Raw genomic sequence first — 22,145 nt, 5'->3', positions numbered from 1 at the left:
GATTGAAGTGGAGCGGTAGCCAGGTTACATGGAAGCGTTATCCGTTAGACAGCTTTTTAATAAATCATTTTAGCAACCGCTGAACAGAGACAGCAAGTAAAACAATTACGAAATTACTAAAGCATCCAGAAAGAGGTCTGGGGGGGAGGCTCATATTAAGGACTCAGATTTATCATGTACAGAACAACATTCACAACTTGGGCCCTAAAACTAATGACTGATTCTAGGTTCAGACTTCCACTTTGACCACGGCGCTCTGTCCTTGACCACACATAAACATAACATCAAGGAGTTTTTCTTCCAGTCTCTTTCTTAGCTGAAAATATTTCATGCACTGCTTAGATTAAAAACAAAGATTACCAGAAATATTAAAAAGAGCTGAAAAGTCAAACTCAGACAAGACATATGACTTTCCTTTCTGAAGTCTTTAGGAGTCCAGTCTTGCCCTATGGAAGAACTGCAAGCCATATTCAGGGACAATCTTTTAAATAAACAAAGCAGCACATTAATAAGCAAACCAGACTGGTTATAGTAACTTGCTTTCTGAGTCAAAGAATACATCTCCATGATGATAAGAGGCATCTGTCCTCCGCCCTTCGAATTCCCTTCACACAATGAGAAGCCCCCTCAGCGAATGGGATGCCCAGTATGGCCCAGGGGTCATAAGCTGAAGTCAGAGGGAATCCAATGTGAGCCAAGTGCTAACCTGCATCTGGGGCAGAGCAAGGAGCAAACTAGCATCCGCCAGAGCCGCAGTACGACCGGAATCAGCCGACTGTGTGCTTTATCTACATCGGTACCTTCTAACTTTACATACTGTACTGGGCTTTTAAACAAAAAAGGGCCCGAAACACAGGTCGCGGACTTGCTCAAGGATTCGGCTTATCGCCTTTGAAAGGTTCCACCAAATCCTCATCAACATGAAGGCAAACAGAGCACAGGAAATATAACAATGAAACACTTTCTTCTCTTAAAACCACACCTTTGCGCATCTCTCCAAATCCCTCCGTGGACATCCTCAACACAAAGCACCCATCCAGCATCCTGCAGCATTCAGCATCCCAAACGAGGCGGAAATTGAAACCTGCTCGTTTTGTTATTGTTATCCACTTCACCCACAGTAATGGCTATTTATTAGCAATAAGCAATTATTGTTACAGCATTAAAACACATCAATAGCACAATACTGCTTCACAGCTTACTTGTGCTTCTACATATTCACAATACCTGCTGACTTGCGAAAGGAGGAGAACGGGCCATCAGAAGAGAAGACTTACAAAGCAGTTGAGCATGGAGCAGGAAACACGGGCAGCCAGGCTCATGATCAGATGAAGATGGGCTGTGCCGGGGACTCCCACAGCCTACGAAGCAGCAGTACTCGAGCACACGGCAAAACCATCCTTCTCCACAGGCGTCCCCCTCACTGCAAACACACGCCCGTGCACCCCCACCTCTTAATTCCTCAATCCACTCAGCACGCACTGACACTGCACGACCCCTCGTTCCCCCACCGAGGGTCCAAATAAAAAAAAAGAAAAAAAGGGGGGGGGGTGCCGTCTCACTGTTGACAGTCTTGTTGCCGAGATGAGTCCAACAAGGCAGAGATCCCGCCCTCCCTTCGATGCTTTTTACAGCAGGATGAAAAAGGAAAAACGGAGCACGAGCAGGTACGCAGCTATGCTGCGTGAAATGAAGGACGTAGATGGGAAAGAGCAAGAGAGAGAGAGAGAGGGATGGAGAGGAGCAGGAGCTGGGAAGTGCCTGATGCTAAGCTCCACCCTCAGTCGAGACATTCCCCTCCCACCTTCTGGCAGGCTCTCTCACTTCCCCCTCCCCACACCGATCCCCCATGCTCCAGCGAGATCCCACGCAACCATGCCACTTGCACAGCAACCGGGCGACTCAAGCAAGGGCATGCTCTCGACAGCACCCCCTGTACATAAAAGCACTACAGACCGCTAGCCGAGGATGCGGCTCCTTTTTACACCCTGGAAGCGGCTTTCCTGTCGTTTCCCCATTTACAATGGTGATGGGGAGGAGTCACAGGTGTCAACAAGCAGTCACGTTGGCAGCGGGGGGTGGGGAAAGCAAGTGTGATATGCAGAGCTCCCATGACACAGCATTTTACAGCAAACACCCCCCCGCCCCACCATCAGACTTTCTCCCTCTCTTCTGCTCATCCCCTCATGTGATGAGTCATTGCCTGGGCAAGCTGCATCAGTACCATCCTACAGTGCGCCAGTCCAGATGGGCAGAGCTCTCCTGCCGCTGCAGGGGGTGGGGGACACGCAGAATACAGAACGCCTCCCCAGAGCTGCTCTCCACTGCAGACAGAGCTTGACATTGAACTGTTCTCATGAATCCTGCATCTGCTAGCATCGAACATGGAAACTGAGAAGCAAGGACGATTGCACTGTTGGACCATCACGTAGGAATACAAAGGGCAGTACTTTAACAGAGCTATGCTAATAAAAGTACACATAAGCAATTAAAAAGGAATACATATACAGAACGTCATTAAACACACACACACACACACACACACACACACACACACTATACAGCCATAATTTGCCAAATGCGGTAAATTTATTCCATGAAGTCACCCTAATAGGCAAATTCTAGTTACTACTAGATTAAGTTACAATCATTTCTTATGGGGGAACAAAATTGAAGGCCCCAGACAAAAAAGCCACCTAAAATTTAAAGAGATAAAATATTTTAATGTATGAGAACGATACAATATTTGTAACAAGAATTACTAAATTATATCATTATTCTTCAAGTGACCACAAATAGTAACATGAAATATGAACACGAGTATTATTTTTGGACCATCAGTGCCACCAAACTGAATGCTAAACAACGACAGTTTATGAGCTGTAAATTTAAATGGACTCATTCCTTTTCATAGTTTATTTCTAAAAGATTGCATTCAATCTGCCATTTTAGCTGTGAGCTAGATTTGTCATAATTAATATTGTGATTGGTTGAGAGAGTCAATACATTGTAGCAAGAAGTACATGCATTAGTTTTAATATAGTGTCTGCGTGCTGTGCAGAGTAAAACACATGGTACAGAGTGAATAAAATACCTGTTGTGGATGTAAAAATTGTTACTGGGAAATATTGCCATTGTCCTAAATAACCCTGCTGTACAAGTGGGGAAAAAAGTAGGATACACATTCACAAGCTGCTGCAGCAGTTTTTACACTGTACAAGGCTCCATTATATGACGAAAGGGTGGACAGGACAGCTTTGGATCTTTTTTGAAAGTTTTAACAAAGATGTGCAACCAGGGCTGAGATGCCAGGCTTGATGAGTAACTACACTAATGTCCCAGAAAACAGCACATTCAATCACTGTTATTATGACAGAAACACTTTGGGAAAAGGTAGAAGAAAGAAAGAGGGACCTTCAATCAGTAGCATAGTGCATCTCAGTGCTGCACTGCTAAATATAGGAAGGCAGTCCCATGAGACTTCAGGGAAGGGGTAGAACCCAGGTTGAACCCATGTCATCTGAATTCAGTGCCACTCCTAGTGTGGTTATATAATGTGGAGAAATGCTAACATGTCAGTGGGAAGGGACCCCACCATAGCCACTGTGATGCACTGACTGCCAGCAGAGCTGACTGCCTCTGCAGAGATGCATTTTCCTCTTATGGTCTCAATGGCAGTCAGCACTAAGGATGGTCGGTGTAAGCTTTGGCTGCAAAGGACACTCAACAAAGCACTGCCCTCTGGCTGCGGAGAAGACAGTGTGCAGAGCCACTCGGTGTCCAAATGACAAGATCGGTACCTTGCTGCGCTGAAGCTCATATGTGCTGAATTGGGGCAGCAAAGCCCGCCTTGTATAAATCACTGTATTCCTTACACTGGCCCCTGTCAGGATTCCCTCAGTTGGTTTATGTCTCTGGAATAAGGTGGTGGAGGGGGTGCCAAGCATGGGGACAAACATCAGATTGCTTTATACGGCACAGCTCTGCGAATAGCTCATCACTCATGTGCTATGCCACTCTATTTTAAAAGAAGCCCTTCCCCCAACCCCTCACCATAGCTGCGAGGTGAAAACCTACCTAAACGATGTAACTGTACACAACACCCAATTACAGTCAATGAGCCAGGAACCTGTGGATGTCAAGCCCATTATTTCAACAGGCCGAGACTCTATTCTCACATCCAAAACCAAGGAAGCGGTAAATGTCCAAAGCACAGCAGCTCAGGGTAGACTGAAAAGCAGCATAGGTCTAATCTCACACAATCCAGCACAAGTGGGATTATGATCCAGCACTCGATCATCCCATTCCCTGCATGTGGCACTGCGTAGCTTGTACAAGCAAGCCTTAATGGCCAAAATCCTAAACCTTTCAGGAACTGCCATTCTTTCTTTGAAATCACACTGCCGTTAAACTAAATACACCATATGCAGGATGTGAATAGAGAAAACTTTTTTTTTTTACTACAGAGATCTGCAGATGAGTAATGTTACTAACAGCATAATGTTTTTAAGTATCTTGCAGATGTGAAATATTTCCCTACGGAATTTAACTGAAAATGTCCATCTCACTGTATGGCATTAAATTACATCACAAAAAAACATTACCACTCGATACAATCAACTAAACTTCACTGGAAAATATTTCAAAAGCCACAATGGTCAACTTCGTTTTTTTGCCGATTGCTTTTGAATGTGGCACCGGGTCTATCTAGTCTAACTATCAAGGTCTCAGGTCTGAGCTATTTCTAAACCAACTTGAAAAACTGGTGCTTAGACGCAAATGTTAAGCAGGGAATACAGACCTTTGGACGAGTCCCTTACTAAATCATACCATTACTGGGTTTGGCAGCATAGTGTGAAATAAGGCAGCACTTAATTGATTTTATTTTCTGTACTATTTCCAATCTGTACGCACTTACCACATGCTCCGCAAGAACACATGAAAATATAAACCCATTTCCACAAACTATTTCTACTAACAGTGTGTTTCAGATGAACTTGTCTAAATTGTCCTTACTCTATGTGTGTGTGTGTGTGTGTGTGTGAGAGAGAGAGACTGATTCCCCTGGATTGGACTGGCATCTCAACCAGGATGTACCCTGCCTCATGCCTTATATACTTTCTGAAAGGCTCCAAACCACTGTGGCTCTACACTACACAAGCGCTTATTGAAAATGGACAGACGGATGTATATTTATCTAAAGAAATAAAGTTATGCTCATTTTACCAATCCATCTTTATCAGTGCACTGTGACTGAATTTGTTACCATATCTATACACAGCTATGGGTACGTCGTAATTTCGCCATCGCTGTGTTACCCGTTAGAGCTTACTAGTTGGTTGGCTGTAACTAACCAAATTTGATGCTGCAATGAAGCAGAATGACACAAGACAGTAACTCAGTATACCATAACACATGAAGCTGCACACCCAGAATTTGCTTTAAAACAATTTGTTTGACATGTACAATCCTGACATTTGACAGTTTACAGTACTAGCATGCTACTGATGTGCTACTGGAAAAGAAGATACCATACTGTTAATAATGTTCATTTACCAATAAAATGATAAATCCAAGAAAACAGGTCACTCAGAACTCTGCCCTTGTCTGAATGTATAGCATTAAGCAAAGAAACTCTACCAATACTTCAAAGACTCCTTATGAATTATCAGAACCTGCCAGCAGCCTTGTCTGAGTAACATCTGATATACTTCACAAGGAACAAAGTCATAGTTATTAAAAACAATTTTTCATCACCCCTCATCACTAAGTGCTCAACAGACCTATGGAACATAAAGAGAATGTTGCAGGTGAGATGATCAACACTGAATGTTTTCATTTGCATCCCTTCATAAAGAAATCCATTGTTTTCTTATTTACTAGGTTTGAAAATGCTGTGCATTCTTTGTCCAAACTTGCCACAAGTTAAAGAAAGATTTCAGGTGCTTGCTCGAAGTTAACAGTACAAAGAGCAGCTGCAGACAAATACCTAGCAGAGTACAGATGGCCTCACAGTTTACATAATTGTTGGTGATATCAAGGGCCAATTCAGGTATTTACGTTTTTTTTACTAGTGTTTTTGTCCGGACCCCGTCACACCTCACGGCCAGTTAACAGAAATGCATTTAGAGGGAAACACACACACACACACACTTTCAGAACCGCTTGTCCCAGACGGGGTCGCGGGGAACCGGAGCCAACCCGGTAACACAGGGCGTAAGGCCGGAGGGGGAGGGGACACACCCAGCACGGGACGCCAGTCCGTCGCAAGGCACCCCAAGCGGGACTTGAACCCCAGACCTACCGGAGAGCAGGACCGTGGTCCAACCCACTGCGCCACCGCACCCCCCCAGAGGGAAACAATGAAAAGTAAAATAATCCATTGTTCCTTCCCATTTCCAATACATTCTGACAATAGCCTAACAGTGTTTTGTGAGAAGTCACTAGTCCCAACCCACAATAAAAATGCAATGCAACAGCCCTTCAACCTGTATTAAATGTGATCAATGCTTAGCGATGCTAAATAAGATTATCCGTGGCACATCATCAAAAAAAAAAAAAAAATTTAATTGCACCTGCTTAAAAATAGTAATTTCAAAGTTTTTACTGCTCCACGAAAAAAAATACTTGCTCAAGTGCGCTACATTGAGAAAAAGCTGTGACAATGCTCGTTTATCCTCTCTCAAGGTGCCATTTTTGTTCCATCTGTAGAGACTTCTGCACTATAAAAGCATTGAACATTAAGACATGATCAGAAGCAATAGGCACCTTCAAACGTAAATTCAATAACGTTTGTCTCTTGAATTTAGAACTTTCCGTGATCCTAACTCAATGCAATTTATCAGACTGTTATTATACTCTGTTTGACACACTGAAGTAACTAGTTTAACCCCAGCAGCTGACTGCATGCCAACATGGCCTAATATAGGGGCCTTGAAGAATGGCTACTTCATTGCTGACTGTAATTACATTTGCACCCTGTGTGCACAGGAAGATGTGATGTAGTCAATTGCCTTAAAGCACAGTGCATCATAGAGAAACTGTAAGCATGCATGCTCTGTTTTGCAGAATGTAAAAAAAACATCTCGGATCATGTGTAAGATTATAGGCCTTATGATGACAGAGAGTAAAATTTCCTATCTTTCAAAAAAGACACCAAGATGGACCAATGTTAAGATTATCTGTCTAATTTTAGTCACTAACCATTTGCCAGCTAATATGTGGTCTAAAACCCTAATGCCGAATACATTTTGCTACTTACCCAACTCTATTTTTGTTCTAATTTACAAGGCAATAATCAACAGCTGTCAAAAAAAAAAAATAAAAATCAATGAGATACTAAAACCTTGTTTCATTAGAAAGAACACCAAGAAGCAGGATACTGTTACTGAAGTTTATATATTTAAAACATTTGCAGACTACACGTCACTACTATTTAAACCATATCCCCTTCAAAAGTTAGAAATTAACTAGCCTTCTTTATTTTTGGTTGTTAAAAGGGTGGCGCAGTGGGTTGGACCGGGTCCTCCTCTCCGGTGGGTCTGGGGTTCGAGTCCCGCTTGGGGTGCCTTGCGACGGACTGGCGTCCCGTCCTGGGTGCGTCCCCTCCCCCTCCGGCCTTACGCCCTGCGTTGCCGGGTTAGGCTCCGGTTCCCCGTGACCCCGTATGGGACAAGCGGTTCAGAAAATGTGTGTGTGTGTGTGTGGGGTTGTTAAAAGCTTTCTATACTGCTAAAGTCAAGTTATTGTTGGCCATGAAGGTAAAAACCTTAAGTGAAATGTTACTTCTCCAAAGCAAAGCACATTAATCCATATATTGCTTTTCATTAATTTTAAGCAGAAAAAATTGCAGAGACCCTCTGTCACAGTATGACATCTGCGCATAAGACAACAAAGGAAAAAGCAAACTGGAGGAAATGTTTTTTTGGGCGCTGTTCTGGACCATGAGAAAATGCTGGTGTCAGGTACAAAGACACGGTACTGTAAACTACCCCGGAGAACCTACGGGCAATGCTGTTTGACCCCAAACTGTTACACAACTTCGGCAGCACCTTTGACAGACTAGGTGCTGGGTAGGAAATAATTTGCCAATTTCAATACGGACAACACTGACCAATAACGTGTTCCACAATTATTTTTCCTTGAATCAGAATCTTCACCGCTACTTAACATACTACGTTCAGAAGTGTTTTCACTACTTTGACGTGTGAAACAATCATACACCTATTAAAAACATCTTTAACACAGAAATATGTTCTGTATTATTTGCACCTGGCAAGTCATTTTTGGTGGATAAAAACAGGAATGTACCACTGTCAACAAATATACATAATAGTAATAACTGTTTCAGTGGTCAGTTTTTTTAACTTGTTCCATTAAAAACTACCTTATTTGGAATAATGAGAGCAGTTCTCAGATGTACAGTGATCTGAAGAGCCCGAACACCACAGCCGTGCCTCAACGTGTTCACACCTGAGAGTTACAACACATGACAGTGGTTTGCAAGGCCTCGCCAAGGCAAGCACCGTTGACACTAGGAAGAGACCACAGCATAAGAAGAGTGCCAGTGCAGACGCCTGCTCAACACTGAACACCAAAGAAACACACATGCATGCATGCATGCATGCATGCACGCGCGCGCACACACACACACACACACACACACACTCACCATAATTCCACTTGGTGTTTTGATCGTGTGCTCTCTGTGCCAGGTCGCTTGTCCTCCTACTTGCTCTGCTGTTAGCAGTCTTCTGCCAGAGACACAAAGCAGAACACAAATCAAAAACCGACTCCAATAATAAAGATTCCTCCAGCACGCAAAATATCTTAAACAGAAGCACGGACATTCAAACATTTTCTTGATTACGACATATTATAACAATTGTAAAGTTATACTCATTATCTGGAGTACTAATACAACAGTAATGAAATTGATATTCTCTATACATAATATTCCAACAATAACGCCACTGGACGGAATTTACAGAAGAAAAACCAATAGCTAATAAGAGCTGCAAGGTGCCCGTTTCGACCAGTCATAAGCTGCCATTGTGGCATTATGCCAATCTGTGATCGGAATCACAAACGAAGACAGCTGTGCTGGGAAGCACAATGAGCCCACAGAGCAAATCATAACATTCTTCTTGACTGCAAGTTCCTTCTTGTCCTGACAGCTCGCGCTGTCTACAGGACATTTTCATGCACCGCTGCCGTTAAACACCGAACTTGCACGGAGACTGCTTCCTGGTGTCGGCACCCTGCAGACTGTTGCCTCGCTTGACTGTTTTAATCTCTACAATGACTGCGTTTCTCAGTCTGGCAAACTTGCTCGTTTCCATTTACAGCTCCTGTTGGGCAGCCATTACGACAAGTCGCCAAGTGGTTTTGAGGTGCTTGCAGGTTCACTTCAGACGTGAAGGAGATGATTGGCTAATGAGACTTATGGAAGTAGAGAGTGGAAAGCTGATGCCTGTTTGGCTAAAGGAGCGCCAATTCTCCTGATTGCACAATAGAGCTTCCAAAGTATTAACATCTCCTATACAGATCAGTGCCATCAGAAAAATCCCCCGCATCAACGTACAGGGGCTGCCCACGCTTAGACAGGTCAACCATATCTGCCTGATACTGCTAGGCCATACAGCAGATTATTCAGATATATCACTGGAGTCTTGTACAGTTAAGCAAACTTCATTAGGACCCAGTCTGACGCAGTATTCCTCTCCAAAATCTACAAGCTTGGGCACACCTGCAAATGGGATAAATAAGGGTGGGTGTGCATGCAAGTTGAACCAAATATTTAGCAAGGGTGGATCTAATGGTTTGCCAAGTATAAAGGATCACCACCACTATGCTCAACACTTATAAGGAAGCAGAACAAGGTGCAGAAATTCTTCATTTATTCTTCAGCAAAATATGGATACAATCACGTAGTAATTCTTGCGTCCGTAATACATCTTATCCAGCAATAATGGAGTGGATCTGCAGCTTGTGTGACAAATATGCATAAAGGCTTTCCAAAGATTTATAGTTTCTTCTGCTGGGTGGAACAGCGGTACAGCGAGTAGTGGTGCAAGAGGACGTGGGTTCGATCCCCACTCACGTCTGTGCGGAGTTTGAACGTTCTCCCCGTGTCTGTGTGGGTTTCCTCCAGGTCCTCTGGTTTCCTCCCACACTCCAAAGACATGCTGTTCCGGTTCCCCCATAGTGTGTGTGAGTGACAGAGAGCGAGAGTGTGTGTGTGTCCCACTGATGTATGAATGAGTGACCCAGTATAAGTAGTGTATCTAGCAGTGTAAGTCACTGCGGTGAATAAGGTGTGTGGGCTCATAACACTACATAGAGTTCATTGATTGGAAGTCGCTTTGGAGAAAAGCATCTGCTGAATAAAATACAAGTCGGTGTTTTACTCATTTACAACTGTCTTCTACAATCCCGGAATCAGTCAAAATACATTGATAACTGCACTGATTAATAAAGAGCCCCAAGTCAGACAGAAGTGAGAGCGAAACCAAAAGAAGCCACCTGAACGTGCATCCCGCCATTTATTCTCACCGAGCAGTGTAACGCGGCTCGAGGAGACACACACACACACCCCAACATTTGACAGGTCAACACAACACACACACAGTGCCCACGTGTGCAGACACGCCAGCAGCGGCCTGTCTAATGGGATCAGCCCACATTTACTGTACTGGGAGACTGCACCGGATATACACACACACACACACACACACACACACACACACACAGTTCGTAATGAACCGTGCGAACACAGTGACAGTCCTCACAAACGTCACTGCAGACCACGTCACTCCACTGCCCACACACTCACTTGACTTGGCTGTTTTCCACACAACCCCACAGTTTCAGTTTGTAAAAACTAATTTCTTAGCAAATTACAAATCATACTTATTTAAATAACCAATTTTGTTTTTCTACTAAACCCATCTGAACAGCTCGACAAAATAATAAATGTCGAGACAAACTATTCTTCTTATACTCCGGCTAACGCGATTCATTCACGGGTATTAATTCAACAGCCTGCACACATCGCGTTCGTCAGATTTACTGCGTTAAGCGACCACTGCATTAAACGTCCGTCGACAAATAATAAATATATAAAAGAAAAGCAACCGTGTACGGTTTCTTAATAACGAAATTGAAACCGAAAATACAGTGCGCTGCAGTAAACAAAGGTATAGACGTGTGCGGGTACCTCTGAGCCGCTCTCGATCCCGCTCCCAGTGAGACCGCGAATCTTGCGCGCGCGCGCGCCGCGCTTCGCAATCCCTCTATTCTACTCGACTTCAAACTTCTGGCCCCGGACATCGAGAGCTCGAGCCGCGTCGTTCCATTCAGACGCTGACACGCCCACCACGCGTGAGGCGTGCTCTACGTGACCGCACCGCACCGCGCCGCGCCTTCCCCGCTCGCGCGTCCCGCCTCTTTTCCCCCCCCCGTCAGAACGCGGACACAATAGCGTGTTCTGCCGCGGCTACGAGTGGCGCTGCTCCGTGCGCAGGTTCGCCTCCATGTTCATCAACCTCTGTGCCTTTTAGTGCAACACCTCGGTTCGTACCGTCTTTTAATCAAGCACCGAGTTTGCGGAACACTTAATCTGCCCTTTTCAAAAGTTATAGAAGTATGTAGTAGTAGGAGCCCATAGTCTAGAAGCAGGGACGATACTACCGGTGAGCACAGCTCGGGGATCTAGTAGTAAAGTAAATAAAATGACTCAGTTTACAACCAAGTTGCCTCAAAGTGTCACTTCGAAGGGGTGTGTCAAGAGTAGAGTCGCCCTGGCCGTAATCCACATTTCCAGCGGAAATGACCATTCTAGCCGAACAATGTCGGATATTTCGCGCTTTCGCTCAGTCAGTGCATCAACATTGGTTCAAGGGAAGGGAAATGTCCCGGGAAGGCAGCCTCCAGCAACACAACTGCCACGTTAAATGTCAAAAACGTGTTAAATATTTATTACTAACCAATCTAGTCAATATTTAAAAAGAATTAAAATGAACCTAAGGTGTCTGACGGACCTCCGTCATTCAGGACCACGTCAAGGTGACCAAGAAAATAGTCAGTAAGACTATTTATTTCAAGAAAGTACCTCACATTTGTTCTTGTAATTTCAGTGTACATTTAAAGTATATATTTTAATATAACATGTGCAGGGGAGGGGTTTGGCCGGTGCCCGCTGTGTGGTGGATCTGGGGTTCAAGTCCTGCTTGGGGTGCCCTGCGGTGGAGTGGCGTCCCGTCCTGGGTGCGTGCCCTCCTTCTTCGGCCTTGCGCCCTGTGTTGCTGGGTAAGGCTCGGGAGCTTTCAAGCAGTTGTAGACTCTGTGTGTGTGTGTGTGTGTGCGCGCGCAACATGTTGTTCACAGCCACAGTGCTACCAGCCACCCAGCGGTCCTCACCGGGTAGGACCAGGTGCGCACCTTGAAAGTGCGGTCACTGCGATTGGAACATGACTCCAGTCGAGTTTTGTATCCTTCTTCTGAATACACCATCGAAAACTACACACGCAGCCCTCTGTACTTGCTTTCGCGTCTTTTTTTAACAGCTGCTGATTTTGAGCTTTGTCGTTTACGCTTTAACTCAATGACATGCAACTTGGGCACTTGCCAAAGCGCAGAGATTGCATGATAAATGACATAAAGCAAAGATACACACAAGATATACTGGTAGACCAAGGTGACTGCAAGGTATCTGTGTTTAAACTAGACTTTGTTATAGCTCTTTAGCAAATGCATTTGGGCTTCACCAAATGGGTCCCATTTCCTCACTTTACATGTGCCCTGACACACCCCCAAAAGCACAGCAAACTTATTAGAGGAAACCAAAAAAAAAAAGACAAACCTTCTCTTCTGCTACTCCTGATTCACTAGAAGAAGGAGAAAAAAAAAAAAAAGACCCACCTGGAAGGTCAGACAGATGACTGCCTGTTAAATGTTTTGCGCCTTTTTCCAACACTAAGTACTGCTGCTCCTTCCTTCGTAGTGCGAGTTTCCTCTGTGCCCCAGCCAGCTCTTGTTATAATCCAGGCCATGACGTTGCTCTGACAGCGTGCCAGGCTCTTCTGGCCAGGGGAACTCTTTGCTAGGGCACAAACCACAGCTTTCATGCACAGCCTAAACCCCCTAAAATGCAGTCCCCACCCATCCCACAACCCAATCAGCCATGCACTCGGCACAAAACAGCACTGTGTACAATCCAGAAATTAAAATTCCTATTTCAATTGCAACTTGCTTTAACTCAGATTTTGCACCCAGTGACAAGAGTTATAATTATCAAATTAAAAGTGTACATGTCTTTACAGGGACAGAAGTTTAAAGAAGCGGTGGGGGAGCGTGGGGACATTTGACGGTAGGGCGGACGTCTCCTGGCCCTCCCCCCTCTCTCTGTACATGATCTCCAAACCATGGTGGCCATTCCACACGCCCACAGCATGCACACCGATGGCCCGTGAAGTTAAATTTAGAACCTTTGGGAGGATTTCCCATCTTACACAGCTAGGTAGGCAACATCGCCTCTTGTCAAACAGGATGCAACAGCGGCTTAATGTACAGTGTCTGCAGCAAGACGTGTTACACTTGCATTCATTCATTTGGCTGACACTTTTCTCCAAAGCTACTTACAATCCTAAGGTTACAATTATTTACCCATTTATACAGTTGGGTAACATTACTGGAGCAATTTAGGGAAAATACCTTGCTCAAGGGTACTACAGCTAGAGGTGGGGATGGAACCTGCAATCTTTTAGTCCACAGGTAGTAGCGCTAACCACTACGCTACCAGCTGTCCCCATATTACTAGCTAGTATCTGCTATTTGTAGTGTTTCTAACAGATAAAGTAACTGTCCTCGCAGCCTGGGAGAGCATTCCTCAACCGCACCCACACCTTGAGAGCAGGTCCGTGCACGCTACACCTAACTTCAAGTCTACTTCACGGTGTGGAGATAATGGCAAGAGTGCCTTGCAGACAATCTCTGCACCCGGTTATTCAAAAGGCCGTTTACTCCATCTTTCCTGCACTTTGCAATGGCAGGGGAATAGTAACATCACAGGTGCAGATTTGTGGCATGCTGAGTGCAATGTAAACATGTCAGATGTTTCGGCCATAAGTAAAATACAAGAATCTGCAAGTTGCATGGAAAATCTTCTTAGGAATGCCCTTCACCAGTAATCTAAATGAGCCGCTCCAGACCCAGTTCACACCCAGATGCGTGGCTCAGCAAAAATGCCTCGGTTAAACAAATCAATGATCAGAAATAGAAGAAGTAGGAAAACTGGGGAGGGAGAAAAAAAAAAAAAAGATTGCTGTGATATAATCTAGATTGACTGCAACGTGAAAAAAGATCCAATAAATTCCTTACAGGCTGCGTTTTCATTTTTTAAAATAGGGTTAGACCATTAATTACATTTGAAAAATAGGCTCTGGATGGCGCAGAACAAGTCAACACCAGAAACAACAAAAACTCTCCTTATACACACAAGAAATTCCTTGCTGTCGTTCAGGGTAACCAACAACTGGCTCTCAGTTTAACCAACGGTTCAACACATCTGATGTGGACTAAATGGATGGGACATCTGTGGGTCTGAGTGCTTTCATCTTAAACAAAACCCATTTCAAAAACTGAAGGTGAAAATGTGGTTTAAACTTGAAGAAAAAAAAAAAACCACGTACATAAACAAATTGGATTTTGCTGCATTTCCCTTTAAAAGGTCAGAAAAAGACACCTTCTGAGCCACAGCACTTGCAGAAAGAGGAATTACATACGTCAGCATCATTGACCGTATGTGTTTCACTTCCACGTTGAGCTGTGTGATGCCTAACAAACAAAATACTTCTTCCGATTTTTAAGGAACAAAGTGCTTGTAGGCAACTCCTTATCAAGTTTCTGAAAAAACAACCAATTGGGCTTCAAAAGTATCATCTGTCCACAGCAAGATAAACAGACATTCCCCAATTTCAGTTCACTCTCAAACACTATGTCAATATGATTGTGAAAGTTCCACTGAATAAAAGCGATCAATAAGTGGATCATTAATTTATGCGTTAAAACACAATCAAACATGTAAGGAAAGGATACAAATTTGCTGAATTAAAAAAAAATGCAAGCAAGCATTAAACAATACAGCTTCAGTTCTGGCACAGTGACACACATTTTTGCCACAAAAAAACAGTATCAAACTTTTCCAGTCAAATGAACTGACAGTGCCAAACACTGGTAAATTCCTGCAACGCAGCAGTCAAAAGGCAAGCTGAGAGATCCAGAAAGACATATCAAGTAAAACAATGTGCAAGAATGTAATGATTACAGGAAAATGGAAATAAAAAAAATAAATCAAAAACCCATTTCCTGACAAGTTCTGTAATACCAGCTGTGACCGCTGTCAAATAAAGGAAAGGAATCCACTTTGCTGGAGTTCTGGGGTCTCCTCATAACCTCAATCCCATCACATCGAGAAGATCAAGAGGTGATGAAGACCTTACCATTAAGGTGTTCTAACCCCCAAATGATCATGTATGGTAACTGGCCACAACTACTTTCATCAAACCGAAGAAATACCAATAACATAAACAATTTATTTTTTTCTAATTTATTAACCGAGCATTAACGAACAAATGAACGAAAGGCAAATGTCTCATACTGGTGTCATAAGGACCCTTCCTCATATTAGTCTAAAAGTAATCAAATGCTTTTCTTCAAGGCCAGAAAAGCAGTCTTCCAAGCCAAGCGCAAAGCAGCTGTTCTACCGTTTTCACTTCTTCTTTGTAAAGGAAAGTTTCATTTTCTAACACTCCCATGAGACCATCTGCACTGACCCATCCAACTTTCTTCTGTAGTCCCCCGCAGCTGGAGGGGGTAGGTGTGAAATACACATGTAACAGCGGTCAAGACAAAATTCGGCTACCTCGTTTAATAGGTACGCCAGAGCTAAACACGGATACCTAAAGCTTATCTCCTTTATAAACAAATGTGACACTTTTAGCTATCAAGTAGTTGGTTCATATCTCGTACTGGAGACATATTATTAACGGAGCTATATACAATAAAAACAGTCAAAGGGCAGATAGGAAACTTTGAACTTGTGTTTTATCCTAATACGTAGCTATAGTGTAAAGCAATCATGAAATTAACTTTGAAACAAAGTCAGTGGTACTTTGAGCTCAAATTATAGTATATTCCATGTTATAATATGAGATGAATGAATAAAATGTCTTTTCCTTTCACAAATATGAATGTTTGCATAGTACCAAAGGATAAGATTCTGCAGGATGTTGTATTTTCTTCTTAGAAAGATTAAGATTACAAGTATTACAACTGGTAGCATACTGATTAGAGCTGCTGCCTTTGGACCCAAAGGTCGCAGGTTTGAATCTCACCTCTGGCTGTAGTACCTTTGACCCTAAATTTCTCCAGTAAAATTACCCAGCTGTATAAATGAGTTTAAAAAAAAAAGTGCCAGTTACATGAATAAATGCATTAATTTTGTTAATGCACATCACAATAATTCATATTAAAACACTGGATATCCTACATATTAAAGCTGAAACAGCAGCAAAAGCGAGTCTTCGTGTAACAAATTTCGAAAGAAGTCACGTAGTAAAAAAAGGTACTTTCTGTATATGGAATTTTTAGAATGAATCTGACTACAAAGAAACATTATGTGTATGAGGAACCAACTACTATGCATTTAGACTTTACAATGTCACATGCTCCTTGTTTCTGGGTCCCAGGTTTGTTTGAGGAACTTCACAGCTCCAGTGCTAAACCCAAGAAAATGGAACTGTATAGTTCATAGGCATGTTATTCTTTGCAAGAGTAGGGACTCAGGCATCACATGGTGATGTGTACTGTAACTTCTGCAAAATACAGAGTTACACAGAAAACTCCCTCCCGTTTCCCAGTACTAGCTTATTACTGTAGTGGGTACAGCTGCACATGCACATAAACAACATTGCAAAAGATTAAACTCTACACTCGCAACGCAACTACACTGCCAATGTTTACGCTAAAAGATGACGTCAGATTTACACTATTTCATCCCATCAGTAGAGATTACATTTAGAAATGGAGTGCACGTCCACTTCCTGCTGCTGAAAAGTAAAACAAGCAATGCCAACTTTTGCTACTTTAGTAAAGAATACTCTGTGTCAAAATACTGGAATAATTCCTCATAATGCATGACAGCTCTGGCACCGTGCCTCTAAAATACTAACTCCTCACACTAAAACAAATCAATAGAGTTAAACCCTGTGCGTACGATTTGAATCACAGCCCCGTATACTGGGGCTCGGCTGCGTTTCCTGTTCTGCAAGCCACTTTAAGTCTCATCCTTCTGCGACATCGCAAACGGCTCTCCAACATTTTTTTGATCACGACACTAAGCCACCGTTGACCAATGTATTAAAAAAAAAAGAAAAGAAAAAAAAAAATCACACAGAGAGAGATAAAGAAGTGACAGGACCAGAGGCTTCTGAACCCTGAAAAAGAAAAATGACTGACAGATTATAGCCATTTAACTGGTTACCCCAAAGTGCACAAAAATAAGAATCAAATATGTCTGTATTTTACAGAAAATTAAATCCATGAGGTCAGATGACACACACCGCCTTCAAAGGCTCATGTCATGCAACTACATAAGTGTGATAACCACATCCACCCAGCATTCAGCGGATGCTCAGCAGTTACACACTACAGTAAGTCTTCACCAGATACCTCACATAGAGCCATGGCTTTCAGGGAACCTTCTGTTCGTTTTCATTTTTTGCCGCTGGCCTTCAATACGCATGAGGTTCACCTGCAATACAGCAGGTGGCAGTGATTTCTTAGCATAATAAATGATCGAAAAAGCAAGAAAAACGTTGCGGCTTGAAGAGATTTGCAAAAAAGATATCAATGCCTGCTCAGAATATACCTTAATCTCTTGTAGGCTGTATACTTAATTCTTTCAAGAAATACAGTGGAAAGGAGCAGTGGCGTCTGCTGTAAAACAAACACACAGCACAATTTCCCCCCCACCCACAAAAATGGAGTCCGAACAAGCTGTCGCTGAAGCGCCGGCAGCTCCTGAATACAAATCGCGGTGCATTTCGGCACACTGCCTTCTCGAGTTTTTCCTTCGAACTTCTACAATATAGAAGAACAAGGAAAGGCTGCCAACGGCCAGGTTGATGTTACACTTGCCAGGGAGCGGCAGTTAGCACAGGCCACGAGAAGCAGCTTTCAGGAGCGCTTCCAGAGCGAGGGCAGATGCACACATAAATCACACTCCGCCAAAGATGAACATATCCTTGGCCTTTCCGGACGTCGGACCCCCCGCGCTCCGTGAACGAACACCATTGCAGCTGGGGGTGTATTTATAGAAAGGGCTGACCTGTAACCTGAGCGGGATGATGAACTGTTTTAGCTCTCAGGCTGCCGGCAGTGTGACCAAGGGGATGAAGCGGATTGTGGCAGAAGCAGGAACGGGGAGAAAGGCATCGCTACGGGAGAACGAACAGCAGCAGATTAACCCCTCGACCGCATCCGTCCTCTTCCACACGTTTGCAGCAAGAACGGACCGGAATGCATTCAGAGGCACTCCAGAAACGAATCGCGCGATTGGCACATCGCACACCGGAAGGTGCTCACAGCAGAGGATGTTTCACAAACTTGGGAATTGTACAAAACACAAATTCATGAAAACAAATCAAACATCAGAACAGCAAAGAGTCTTATTTTTGTTTCCAGGAAACAGAGGTAAATACCAGCCACCTGTTCTGTATATTCATATTGCAGGCCACTTGCGTGCTTCTTGCGGTTGGTGCAGAACCCGGCCTCACTTACAGGTTTAAGGAGATTCAAGTTCACTCACTGCCTTCCAGCCACATTGTAACCTACCAGAAGGGTGATCATTTCAAATAAATATTCAAGTTTTCATTGTAAACCAAATTAAATCTCTTGAGTGCAATTAATACATCATACTTAAACAGCAAAAAAAAAAAAAAAAAAAAAAAAGGAAATTCATTTAAATCATTTTGGGTTTCCATGATGCTGGAAGGTAGTGTTCTCCACTGATGTGTGTGTGTAGGTGTGTCTGATGCTCAATTCGCACTAGAGAGGGAAAGAGTGACATGTTGACAGTGACAGAGTGAAAGCAACCCCAGAGGAGCGCCTACTACTAGGAGCAAGCAAGCCACTCGTACACTGGGACTATACAAAGATGTTAAATCATAGCAAGAAAACTGTGTGAAGAAGCTGTCTGACTGTGATGGGTGTGAGAGAACGACTGTATTACTGCAGCCCAGCCCGTTAGCTGTCCATCACTCACTGCACTGCATGAAACACATGATCATCATGCATGATCAAAACATTGCCACATCACAAACACACTACGCGGAAAAACGCGTTTGCGACTTGACGCAATCTAATCACAATGCAAAAAAAAAAAAAAAAAAATCCACGAAAACAACGAGAATCGTTTTAAAGAAAATACAATCGAGTTACTCACTGAGAAACAATCAGCTGATACAACGGTGACTCAGTAGACTACTCCACTTCCGCATTCACTAGCGATGACCAATCCGATAACCAATCGCGACGCACCTTCCTCACCAATAGGCTTGAGGCACAACGACGGATGACGTCACAAACTAGGATCAACCAACCAATGGAGGCACGCGCGCTGAGACGACAGACTCGCGTGAACACACCCACTCCACAGCCAATCGAAGAGCAGCAACGATACACATGTGATCGGTGAACGCCGGCAAAGGGAGGGGGTGGGAAGAGACCAATAGAAAATCACAGCGCGGCACAAGAAGATCACGTGCAGTGCCACGTGAGGATGCTTTTTTTTTTTTTTTTTCTTTTTTTTTTTTTTTTTAATTTAAAGAGATGGCGCTGTAAAATTATAGAGAAATAAATCAAACGAGAAAACGTCCGCCCCTTCCAAGAGAAACCACAACTACAACTAGTATGTACTATAGAAACAACTTCAGTGCCAACAATGAATATACTACAGAAAAATGAATCATTTGTGATATATTTACAACAACCCATTCACAAAATTAAAAGTAAAACTGTCGCTGACAAAGAGACTGTAATCCTTTATTAATCCTGTTCACCTGAGCACAACCGCCATTATCAATATCATTAAAGTAACTGCTCATGGGTGAGTTACACAATTAAATGTTATTAGTGGAATGACACTGCAAGGTTTCCTCCCACAGTGGATTTAACTGTATGGCATTATTGAGAGAAGGTCATGGAAAGGCCCACATGTCTCACTGTGCCTTCACCCAAAACACAAAACTGCCCCTTTGCAGTTATAGGTGTTAAAGCATTTGACTGGATTTACATTCTGAAAACAATTCCATTTTTACATTGCAAATTTGCTGAAAGTGCACTTGTGCAAAGCTATGACAGGAGAGTGGCTTCCACATCATTATTATTCAACACAAATGGTGCGAGTTAAAATCCAGGGTCAGGCAACGGCTAGTTGTCCGTCTAACAGCGAAACACAAAAGCTAACGTTGTTCCCGCTCTTTTTTTTCCCTCATAATTTGATGAAGCCTGAGCCTTTGGCTATAAATTCATATTTATAGGAGCCTGTTGTAGCAGCTAGATAGGTTGTGCTTACCTTTAAAAAAATGTGGTAAAAGTTTCAAAATGGATTGCGTATACGTTAACGTGTTTTCGTACATCTGACACTTTTTGCCAGTGACTTACACTGATTTACCTATTTATGCTGCTTGGTTACCTTTACGGGGGGGCATGGTAGCGCAGCGGGTCTGGGGCTCGAGTCCTGCTTGGGTTGCCTTGCGATGGACTGGCGTCCCGTCCTGGGTGTGTCCCCTCCCCTGCCAGCCTTGGGCCCTGTGTTGCCGGGTTAGGCTCCAGCTCACCACGACCCTGTTTGGATCAAGCAGTTTCACACAATATATATATGTGTGTGTGTGTGTGTGTGTGTGTGTGTGTGTGTGTGTGTGTGTGTGTGTGTGTTACCTTTACTGTATTAGTTCAGGGTAAGCACTGTGATCGAGGCTACTCCAGCAGGCATGGAATTCAAACCCCTGTCCTCATCATTATGAAGGTTAAGAATGTGTTCATCTAAAAGCGAAACAGAAAGTGCCAACAAACCAGTTTTGTGTTAATTTGCTTCATGACAGCAGCAGATAAACATCCTTCGTGATCTGGAGTACCTGAGTGTGCACAAGAGTGTGGCGATTAAGGACCAGGGCTGTTTCCGTCTTCAAACTAATCTTCAGCGCTATCCTTGGTCACTCTGTCACCCGGCGGTCGGCCACGCAAACTCTTCACCTCCCTGCTAAGCAGCCTGTCTGAGACGGCCAACACCTTTTACCTCACTCTGGGGACACACGGCTCCATCGTCCCACTTTTTCCTGCAGACTTAGCAACTGTCACACAGACATTATGTAATGTCCATGGTGAGCTGAAGAACCCCGATGGGTCATTTGTTTATTAAAACAAGCCATTGGTTAATGAGAAAAACATTGGTTAAATCTGATTTAACACATTATCGCTATGCTGGCAAGTGTTATATAATCTGTTGACATGGAGTTTACTGTATTTCCCACTGAATGACCAGTCACAAGTGTACATTCACATTTACATTTATTAATTTGGCAGACACTCGTCTCCAAAGCAAAAAAAAATGCGCCTGTGCACTAACACTGGGTTGGCACGTCTATTACACACATCTCACGATGCACTCAGATGCATCATCAGTCACGTAACTTGGGATCACCGAGCATTTCGAGTGTTTCAGCATCACACACCGTCGCACCCAGGTGTCCCGACCAGGTCTGATCAGACCTCATCCTGCCTCCAGGTAGCGCCACCTCGAACCCGTGGCTCTCCTCTCCCGATCCACAGCAATCTAGATGTCTTTGCTTCAGTATCAACCTTGACACCCCTGTCCCCGACTGCTTGTGATACCTCGCATGCTGCCAGCCCTACAAAACTGTAAAATCTGTAAACTTAAAATTAAATCTGTAAATACGAGAAGATCTACTTATTCTTAAAGGTAAAAATCTTGACTTCAAGCCATTTTTCATTCATGATGGAAGTCCCTTATCATCAATGTGTCACATGTAAAGCTTGTGTTCCTTAGGTGTACTGTGAACAAA

The 22,145-nt window shown here is 43.5% G+C and overlaps 1 protein-coding gene across 10 annotated transcripts in view; it reads right to left on the bottom strand.

Moving 5' to 3' along the window:
• The window catches only part of mtmr4 (myotubularin related protein 4), a 61,246-nt gene extending 41,571 nt beyond the window's left edge, over positions 1-19,675 (bottom strand). For 4 of the 10 annotated variants that reach the window (XM_029249078.1, XM_029249080.1, XM_029249087.1 and 1 more), the window contains exons 1-2: positions 11,219-11,377; positions 8,672-8,753 (exon numbers count right to left, since the gene is read on the bottom strand). In XM_029249078.1, coding sequence (XP_029104911.1) covers positions 8,672-8,753; positions 11,219-11,331 — 195 coding nt within the window. In that variant the 5' untranslated portion in view covers positions 11,332-11,377. Of the gene's footprint in view, positions 1-1,277; positions 1,686-8,671; positions 8,754-11,218; positions 11,378-12,921; positions 13,062-17,730; positions 17,791-18,388; positions 18,430-18,768; positions 18,891-19,504 lie in introns of those variants that run through there. The other 6 variants (XM_029249081.1, XM_029249083.1, XM_029249085.1 and 3 more) reach the window with 6 other exon arrangements.
• Positions 19,676-22,145: the final 2,470 nt, after the last annotated feature.

Source organism: Scleropages formosus, chromosome 25 (genome assembly GCF_900964775.1).
Source record: "Scleropages formosus chromosome 25, fSclFor1.1, whole genome shotgun sequence".
Classification (NCBI taxonomy): domain Eukaryota; kingdom Metazoa; phylum Chordata; class Actinopteri; order Osteoglossiformes; family Osteoglossidae; genus Scleropages; species Scleropages formosus.
This window is presented reverse-complemented; position numbering and strand designations above follow the sequence as displayed.